The sequence below is a fragment of the Falco cherrug genome, chromosome 8, assembly GCF_023634085.1.
Source record: "Falco cherrug isolate bFalChe1 chromosome 8, bFalChe1.pri, whole genome shotgun sequence".
In the NCBI taxonomy this organism is placed as follows: domain Eukaryota; kingdom Metazoa; phylum Chordata; class Aves; order Falconiformes; family Falconidae; genus Falco; species Falco cherrug.
The window spans coordinates 52,467,864-52,478,284 of NC_073704.1; the positions used below are offsets into that span (position 1 = coordinate 52,467,864).

Consider the following 10,421-nt stretch of genomic DNA (forward strand, 5'->3'; position numbering starts at 1 on the left):
GACTCAAGCTCTCCCCTCTTTCAGTCTTTACATGTTCTTGCTATGCATAATCATCTCAATTTTGTCCCTTAACTAATAGAAAGAGGAATCGCTTCTACTGGAACCTGTAGCAATTCACTCAAACTGGTTCTGTGATACAGAGGGACTTACAAGATCCTTTTACTGCTTGCCTACATATTTTGAGCAGAAGCGCTCAATGGAAGCTGGGCTTCCAGCCTAAGCCACTGAAAATTAACATCTGAAGGTCTCCGAGGACTCCACCTTCCGTACAACTTATGGAAATAATTTGGCTAGCACAAAAACACCAACATGCTACCCAGAGCTAGAAGTATGTCTTCAGCTCCAGGAACCCCCCTCAATCTGGGAGAGATTACCTCACCTGTTAGAAAAGCACAAAACACACACCCCACTAAGTTGTTTGCACACTCCTTTTTCATCCTGGTATTCTTCAAGAAATTCTGCAAGAAAACACATATTAAGACCATGTTATAACTTTTCTCTCTAATTTTGTAGATCATTCAAGCACAGCGGGTCACAATGCTTTTAACTTCTCCCAAATTGCAGATGTAAATTTATCAATTATGCTTTTCTTACATGCTTTGCAAAGTTTATGTTAAAACACATGCCTGCAGTCAGATCCTAAACAACCAGTCACTAAACATATATTGTGTATATAAACTGTATAGAAACCTCATTATAGACATGTTGATCTCATCAGCGCCTGTATCTCTTGGAGCACAGTGAGTACTACTTCGGGGCTAGTTAGAGGGACATTATTACATTTCTATACAGTACTTCACTAACACTAATAAAACTACAGCGAAACTAAAAGTTACAAGATTCACGGCTTTGCTAACCCTAGAGAGACCAATTGCCTCCAGGCTTCTAATTTCTGTTCTTTTTAAACAACGAAAGATAAAAATGCCCTTGGCTGATATACTATTCCCTGCAGTCACAGGGTAAAGGCATACTGAATTCCTTAGCGCTGACTCTTATACTCCATTTCACATTAACGAAGCAATGAAACCCATTACAGATGCCTGCACTGTGCATGATGCACCAAAAGCAAACATCAACACACCACAGCTGTCAGGTTGCAGGAGTGAGAAGCCATAATACATGCTGTTACCATGGTGCCACCCGCTGCCAGAACATTACAAATAGGATGAATTATCTGATGTGCACTGAAGTAATTTTACTCAGCCTGCTAAGACATTATTTTTATATGAATCTCCAAGTTCTCCTTACAGAAATTCAGGTAAGGATTTTAAGTGATTCTCACAGCCAGAACGCTGTCAAAGATGCTTTACAGAGTGATAACCAACTAAACAGGTACCTCTGCTCTGTGGACTTGGTTACAATCCTGATTTCCCAACTGAGGTACATGTTACACTGGCCTATTAAGGCTCATTCAAACTGAGAACATGCCACCAAGCAAGCATTTGTTTTCATCACAGCCATGCATTTAAAGTCCCAAACATCTCAGGTCTTTGTGGAAAGCATGAAATGATCAAGCAAGTAAACGAAAACATTGCAGGCAGTTTTAAACAGGACTTCTGTTGTGCAGGGTAGTGCTCAGACACCATTTTGAACTCAAGTTGCACCTATTCCTGACAATACCCCAACAGAAAATGAAACTTTATAAGTATAAAAAGTCATGTATGCTGTATCAACATTAAAACAGCTCAGAAGTTGATTTTTCAGTCACCAGTAGAAGTCAGTGTTAACACTTACTGGAAGGGCATGAAGCAGCGCCAAACTGCCAGCCTCCAGGCTCCCTGCACCACAGGAAGCCAGCCTTCATGGGCTGACACCAGCTGGTTTTGCAGCCCTGAGGCGAAGAGTTTACATTTTCTAAATAGTAGACTATGCTTTTGTGACTGGGATCTCCTCGAGTCACTGCAGGCAGGAAACTGAATCTACAGACCGAGTCTCAACACAGCTTTGTTCTCACAAGTCACAGGAACATGCATTTCCCTTTAACCCCAGCCAGCTGAGCTGAGCAGTACATGAAACAAAATAAAAGCCAGCTGAAGCAAATGGATCTTTCTGATGAACATTTACAAAACAAAGCATTTTAAAAGCGAAAACTTGGACCTGCATCAACCAGAAATCCCAATAAGAACAGAAAGCCCCAGATGGGGTACACCACTGCAGGAAGCAAGAGTATTCCCAGTCACCTAATATTTGGTGCTAATGACGTGCGGAATTAGACTCTATAACTCGAAAGTTATAAAGTAGGTATGTTTATTGCGCGCAGATGCACGGGGGATCGCTCCTCCACAAGCGTGCATACCCGAAGTGACGAACCATCTCACATTTATACAATGAACAAATGAATATTCAATTAACGCCTATACATATTCGTTACCTAAACCCCGCTTCGTATGTTAATTAGCTTATCAGTCCGTTTCCTGGAATGTGGTGGTCTTGCAGGTTTGTAGGTGATTCATGTTCTTGTGACCATCCGATCTTCTTCAGGTGATTCATGTCCTTGTGACCACCCGATCTTCTTCAGGTGATTGTGACCACCCAATCTTTTCCAGCAAGGAGACTTAGCACTCCCTCCCTCTAGATAGCATTTGAATGTCTCTCATCTTTTCTTATTCTCTTTTAAATAGCCCCTTTGTTAGAGGAAGAAGGGCAGGCGTCTCCCCGTCTCCCCTTTGTTAGAGGAAGAGGGGCAGGTGTCTCCTCAAAACTGTGGTTGTCACCGCACCCATGACTAGCCACCATACCCACATTCCTTAAGCAGACACATACAATCACAATCCATGTCCATTATCCCCATTTCACATTATTTCTCCATATCACTAAGAATTAACATCTAACCAAAACCGATGTTAATTTCACCATTTGTCTGTTATAGAGACTTCTTAATTCTAGGTTTGGTCATGGATGTGTCTGAAATTGGACATTAGCCTTTATTTATTTTTAACCTTTTAAACCAAAAGGATCATGGCCAACAGTTTAAAAAGCTAGTTAGTTTTTAAACACTAAATATTAATCAGCTATGGTATTAGTATAAAGAAAACTGATTTTTGCATTGTGTTGCTGAATACGGGTTTTTATCCCATACAAAGGATTCCTAGCAACACTCCTGTTTTGGTTCAGAGATGGGCTACATGATGTAACATACCCTTTTGATCTCAGCTATTTACAGATAAAATCTTGAAAACCTAGCCTGCTGCTTACCTTAACTGTGACTGACTTATGTTTCTTGCCAGCAGCTATAAGAGACAATATTTGTAGAAAATCAGATGAAAGAGCTGGAAAAGGATCCTACAAAGAATGCTCCTCTACATCCAAAGCACCCTTTCATAATTTTACAGAAAAAAGAAAACTGAGTGTGCATGAAGGAGGAGATACAAAACCTATGACTGCTTTTTACCTTTGAAAGGATTTAATAATTTAAGTGAAAGATTACACTAGTGAACTCATCTAGTTTATTCTAGCATTACTTTATGTTCTACACTTCAGCAGCATTCATTCTCACACAGACAGACCAGCAATATCCCCAAAACTCTGACTCACACTGTGCTTCCTGCACATCCATTCCACTGTCCCCACAAGTAACAACTTTCTGGGCTCCAAGGAAGTCTATCAGTACCAAGAGGCCTGTCTGAATCATTTAATTATCACCTTTACAAACATTACACAAATGCTTATCCAATTTAGTATGAAGTCCTACAACCAGCAAGCATGTTTTAAATGTTTTGACATGCATACATGTATACATACATGCAGACATGGCACAAAAATCTTATTTCTGGAGGTTTGAATAATACATCTAGGTGCTTGATCACACTGAATGTTTTAAATCAACCAAAATATTTATTTTTACCATGATAAACTTCCATAACACATACAACACAAGTGTATCTCTCCAGCTGAGATGTCTGTACATATAAAGTAACAACCTACATTTATGTTGACTTAATTGTCATAGCCTTACGGTACCTCATACCACGTTACCTGGTGGTAAATCATGCCAATGATCATTTTTACTTGTGTGGCTGCATAACAACAGGCCACGTGATGGCACTGTGTAACTAGTTTCACTACCTTAGTCACAGGGTTTTTTTCTGTAAAATTGGGCTTGGACTGTTTTCTCACAGCTCACTTGAGCTCATAAAAGCAAAAAGTCAAAGGAAGATTCATTTTGTCACTTTCTTTTATGGTTACTACAGCTTAACTCCTGCAACTGGTAGACTATACCCATCAAGCTTTGATCTCAATTGAGATGGCCAAGCTATTTCAGAATCAAAAATCATTAAAACACAATTAAAGATCAGCCAAAACCTGAAATCTCTATACAGTTTCCTTAAAAGTATCTTTTTTCTTTCTGTTTAGTTTGATGTTTCTCTGAATTCCTTGAAGTTTCAAACCAAAGACAAGAAACTGTAAAGACCCACTATTGTATAATTCATTACAATTTAGTATTTCAACTGATAGTGACAAGTTTGAGCAAGAAACAGAATGACTGTTCTCACTTCATCAGATGCCTGATAATTCAGAAACAGCAACAGCAAATTTCTAGTCCTAACAGACTTAAGGCCAATATTTGCAACAGGCAGTTCCCAAAAGGCCCATCTACCTCCTGATGAGTAAAAAGCATTAAGGAAATGAAATGCCTTGAGGAAACATCCACAGCTAGGAAACAGTGAAAATAAGTATTCTCTCCTCTGCCAGTTACCCCTTTCCAACACTAAAAAAAAGCCTTCATTACTTACATTATCACAGCAGCAGCACAAATACATTCCCTTCAGCACTTGCAAACTAGAGAACTTTTTAGAAAACAAGGGTTCCTTCACTGTCTGCATTTTTAGGTTACACATTCACATCTCATCTTCACGTGCAGTCAGACTGTAGCCATTGTATGCCTCCAAGAAGCAGAACTGTGGGATGCAGTACCAAGCCACACCAAGTTAACCCCATTCCTTAGAGCATTTTCATCTTTCAGTCAACTTGCACTCATTACAGTGTATTTCTTGTTACTTCAGACACTACTGTAAGCATGAGCTGAAAAGCTGGTATTGCCAGATGCTTGCAGTTATAGTGCCACAGTGTACTACTAATAGTAAACCTGACACAGCCATTCCTCCTGTTCAGAACTCAAAGAGCACCAAATCCACTTCAGCACAGCACTGTGATTCATGGTAAGGGCGAGCAACAAGCTGAGGGCAGCCCAGGCTGCTGTAATCTGGGTAAATCAGAGTGCTGCCCAAGAGCTATAAAAGCAGTTTAAGTGAAGGCTGACCACCTCTACAACTGACTTATGTGATGAAGAATAACTGGAGTTGAGGCCATTACAACACAAAAGAAAGATTTTTAAACCTGTGCGTTTATAATTTGAAGGATGGTGTTCCACCAGCCTTCCCTTACAGAGCACAGACAGTACCCAGCAATGAGAGCCACATAATGCTGTCACAATTAAAATTAGTCTACAGCTGCATAAGAATCCAACATAGACAATCCTAGACAACCACTCTAAAGAGCAAACAAGTTCAAGAAAGTAAAAGTGGCAGAACAGTACTAGCTTTAGTACTTGATTTACACTAGATAAACCAATTAGTATGTTTAATGGATGAAGTTATGTAAATAGTGAGATCAGAGGGGCCCCTTAATCCACCATGACCACACAGTCAAATCAGCAGGTACCAACTCCTGGATACGGCTCACAACAGCATATTACAGTCTTGCTTAGAAGCTTACCCAGGCTCTGCTTTAACTGTCAGCCTCCTTTCCAAAGCACTATTTTACTACCTGCATCTCGGGTCTACTGAAAACCAGTAAAAAGTCCAGTATCACACATGTTAGGTTAGCCTTTATTAAAATACAGAGCTACATGAAATTCAAACTTAATAGAAGCTTCAGAATATGAATTAAAGGTCATAATTTGGAGGTGGCATGTCAATGATCTCATCCAGGGTAGCAAGAAAGTCAGCAGTTGATTGTAGCAAGTCTGAAATAGAAATGGAGCAAGTTAGTTTCTCATGAAACCCAGAATTCATACTCCCTAACATAACCTAGGTCCCAGTGGATTAGCATAAGCCTCTCGAATGACTAAGGGAAATATTGTTCAATTGCACCTAACTGATCAGTTAGCAACACACTGTAAAAGATTCTCAGCAACATCACTTTGAGACTACCTGCTGGTTTTAGCTGGGATGGCATTAAATTTCTTCATAGTAGCTGGTATGGGGCCATGCTTTGGATTTGTGCCAAGAAGAATTGATAATTTGGGGATGAACCTGTTATTGCCCAGCAGTGCTTACACAGAGTCAAGTCCTTTTCTACTTGTCATACCACCCCAACAGTGAGGAGGTTGGGGAGACAAGAAGTTGGGAGGGGACACAGCTGGGACAGCTGATCCCACCTGACCAAAGGGACATTGCAGACCATATAACATCATGCTTAGCATATAAAGCTGGGGGAAGGAAGGAGGGGATGTTCAGAGCAACTGCATTTGTCTTCCCAAGTAACCATTACACATGATGGAACCTGCTTTCCTGGGAACAGCCAAACACCTGCCTCCCAATGGGAAGTGGTGAATGAATTCCTTGTTTGGCTTTGCTTTACTTAAACTGTCTTTATCAAACCCACAGGTTTTCTCACTTTTACTTTTCTAATCCTGTCCCCCATCCCACAGGGGGGAGTGAGCAAGCAGCCATATGGTACCTAGGTGTCAGCTGGGGTTAAACCACAACAGACCACTATCTGTACAAGTAGGGTTGACCAGTTGAATTCAGCTTAACTACACAAAGAGCTGTTGATACTACTGTGCTATTCTAGTATTTAGGACAGCAATGGCAGTTCACCACTGTAGCCAACTAGCTTCCCTCCCAAACCACTAACAAGCACAGTATGTACTGAAAATCATGCTAAATTTCCACTTACTAGACTCCCTTGAAATCTCCTCAATCTTCACAGGTGAAGGAACCATGTTCACACATCTGTCATATGTCCTTTCAAATACCATGAGGGGAACACCACACAGGTTGATATTGCTTATTTTGTGCTCTTCAGGAAGATCAAAACTCTCAAACTCTGAGAAAGACACACTGCAGTTTAGTAACAGCACACAGCAGCAGTAGCCTGGGAAGGTGCAAGCTCTCCTAGCAAAACACTACAACCCAACAGTCCCCTGCTAAGGGGTATTTAGTTGCAGTTACACCTTGGTGTATAGGATTTCATGGACAACTAACACTTATCAAAAGACTAGACTGCATAGCATAACTGCTAATGTAAAGCAGGAGCTTTTAGTAGTTTCTTTCCTATCACTATACCAAGTCAACTTCATCAAACACAGCATCCATTTCACCAACACTGAAGTACTCTTTGGTACAGTAGTTTTTGCACACTTGCTTCCACATGAACTGGATGGTTCAAGGACACTGTTAAGGACTGAGATAAAAATATCTGCAAAGGGGTGTGCTAAGAACAGCTTTAGAAGTTTAATCTTCAACTGTTATATTCCACAGCAGTAGGAATCTCTTCAGTTACAAATTACCATCTTGGCACACACTCTTAAGAGAACTATATTCTTTAGTACTGCTGAAGTATTCCTTTCAATACTTGTCTACTAGTTGCCATTTAATGTGTAAGAGGCCATCACAAGGTAATTTAGAACTAGTTTCCTGCCACCATAACAGACTCTACTGCAGATCTAAAGCAGTTAGAAATACTTAACAAGAATAAGATAGTATTTCAGAAGTAGGAAGCATCCTTATGTTTAAGAAAGGGCTCTGGAGAAATGCAATGCTAGCCGTTTGCCACAATAGCTTGGCCAAAGTATTACAACAAAGTCACCACTCATGATCAGTAGTTACACCAATAGTTCTTACCTCGAGGATCAAAAGGAAACATATTTTCTATTTCTGGCCAGTCTTCTTCAGCTATTGCATCACAGCTTTCTGATTGTGCTGTCTTTCCAGTAATCTTAAAAAGAGAAAGTCACATTATTTAAGCTACTGCAGTTTCCCTTTGTGGTAGCTTTCCTGTGCTGCACGGTGTACAGACAGATGCCTGCCATACAGTCCTCAGTTAGGCTTAAATCCTAATACCTTCAACACAAATAAGCTAGAGATGGGCAAATGCTTCAGATGAGTTTGTGTAGTGCAGTACTATATAGTGCAGCAAAAAATCACTGCACTGGAACATTTAGGTTCATAATATTAAACTCCTGATGCTTAACATGTGAACAAGACCTCAAGTCAGCTAATTTTCTCTAGAGCCACTTGTTTGCCACTAGGTATGTTCTAAGTTGCTGTACTCCTGTTGCTTATGTAGGCATGATGGTTTGGGCTAGGATAGTGTTATTTTTTTCTTAGTAGCTCACAGGATGCCACACTTTAGATTCACGGTGAAAACAGTGTTGGTAACACAGCTGGTTTAGCCATCACTGTGCAGTGCTTACAGAGCCAAGGCCTTTTCTGCTCACCATCCCACCAGTGTGAGGCAGTGCTACTTTTTCAGGCTGCAAGGCATAGCAAGGACAGCTGACCCCATCTGGCCAAAGGGATATCCCATACCATATGATACCATGCTAAACAATGAAAGCTAGCAGGGAAGTTTCCCAGGGCTGCCACTGCTTAGGGACTGGCAAGGCATCAGTCAGCTACTGGTGAGAAACCGGGTTTGGTTTTCTTTGACATTTTTAATTAATAAATTCTTTTAATCTCAGCCCATGAGTTTTCTCACTTTTACCCTTGCAGTTCTCTCCCACACACCCTTCATCACCACCTACCCCTGTAGAAGTGTGTTGTACTCACTTTGGTGGCAGTGCAAGGCTGATTTTTCTGTCTTATCTTTTCTGTCTTGCTTATGACTCCTTCAGTTCTATTCACATTTCCAAGAGCCTTTCTGACAGAGCAAGGGGTGGCTGGAGATCTACTGATTGTTTTTTTAGGAAGTGGAGTGTTAACTAGCATTCTTTCACATAAGACTTTTGCTGGAGGGAGGGGAAGGAAGAAGCAAATTTTACCAAACCTGAAGTTTGCTTCATTAAGTACATGTGACTGAAAACGACTTGTCAAAAATCATTGCTCACCATTTATAACTCACAAGCATAAGCCACATCTACAACAAATAGAGTTATTTTCATTTCTGTAGTAATTGACGAGCTTAGCAGATTTAGTTAGATAAGTAGGTATACAAACAGAAAACTATTACTGTTCAAAATAGTGAATAACAAGACATGACTTATGCATTTCACTTGATCCCCTACTGGCTCAGGGCAGTATATACACACAAGATCCTGAAGGGCGTCTTAGCTGATTCTTAGCAGCACACACTTCACCATTCTCCTTGTCAATAAGGATCAGCGTTGCCATCTTCAGGTTGACAGGACCACTCTGTAAAGCCCGGGGGGCAGGGAAGAGAGAAAATCATTCTTATCATTTCTTCTTCCACAGTACACTTTTTAAACAAAACACATTAAAAACAACATAGCTGCCATGTGCTGGGTCCCAGAGCAGAGGAAACAAGCCCATACCTTACAACACTTCATAGCAGCTCAGCTACAGACCCTTACATTTGAAGGCATTATTAGTACACATGGTAGACTCAAAGTCCTAAAGGAGCCTGTACAAGTTCGGGCAAGTAGCAAGGTTTCACTAGCAGTCTTATGGACTTAATACATTTGGTTTGTACCTCCTTTATAGAATTTAACTGCTTCCTCAGTGTAAGAAAAGAGTGCAGCTCCTAGCCTAGTGATCCAGTCCTCAGGTCAGCTTGGAGCACTTAAGCAGCCAAGAGTAACGCCGGCTATGTTACTAGCTGAGACATCTCTTCCCCAGAGAAAGAAACCATTGGAGAACACCCTACACAAACCGACTGCCTGCCTACCGATCTCCAGCCCCATCTGAGGCAGCACACCAGAGTGGGCCCTTGCACCCCTACCAACAGCCAGGCAGCTCCTACTCGGGGCTTACGTGGCTGGGTAAGCTGTTCCTCATTCACAGGTCTGCAGAAAAATCTGCTTTTAGTTGGTACAGCTTGGAGCCTAAAGCTTAAGCGTGAAGCCAGAGCAAACTTACAGGGCTCAGCACTCCCCTTAAGCCACCTCCTGGCCACAGCTCCAGCAGCCCTCCCCTAGGACACCCCGGCTCTAACCGCGTAATACCAACCGCCCTCCCAGGCCCAGCGGCCACGCTCACCTCGGCACCTACGGTTGGCTCCGGGGCAGGACAACAGCGGGGCCGTACTCGCCTCAGATGGGGCCTCAAAGAGCAAAGCAGCCGCACCCTCCCGCTTCCCGGCTCTTAAACTATCCCCGCAGCGCCCATTGGCCGCTTCGACTAACGCTCGGCCGCCGATTGGCTCAGCAGCGCCGCCCACGGCGCTCGTGGTTGGCCGAGCAGGGCCGCGCCTGTCACCGCCCCGGTAGTGACGGAGAGGGGCGGGGCCGAAGGCGGGGC

At 42.1% G+C, this 10,421-nt stretch overlaps 1 protein-coding gene across 1 annotated transcript in view; it reads right to left on the minus strand.

Moving 5' to 3' along the window:
* Nucleotides 1–5,811: 5,811 nt before the first annotated feature.
* The window catches only part of PTTG1 (PTTG1 regulator of sister chromatid separation, securin), an 82,904-nt gene continuing 78,294 nt past the window's right edge, over nucleotides 5,812–10,421 (minus strand). The window contains exons 2-7 of the mRNA XM_014286220.3: nucleotides 10,161–10,217; nucleotides 9,254–9,356; nucleotides 8,775–8,953; nucleotides 7,848–7,941; nucleotides 6,901–7,050; nucleotides 5,812–5,965 (exon numbers count right to left, since the gene is read on the minus strand). Coding sequence (XP_014141695.1) covers nucleotides 5,886–5,965; nucleotides 6,901–7,050; nucleotides 7,848–7,941; nucleotides 8,775–8,953; nucleotides 9,254–9,335 — 585 coding nt within the window. The 5' untranslated portion in view covers nucleotides 9,336–9,356; nucleotides 10,161–10,217 and the 3' untranslated portion in view covers nucleotides 5,812–5,885. The remainder of the gene's footprint in view (nucleotides 5,966–6,900; nucleotides 7,051–7,847; nucleotides 7,942–8,774; nucleotides 8,954–9,253; nucleotides 9,357–10,160; nucleotides 10,218–10,421) is intronic.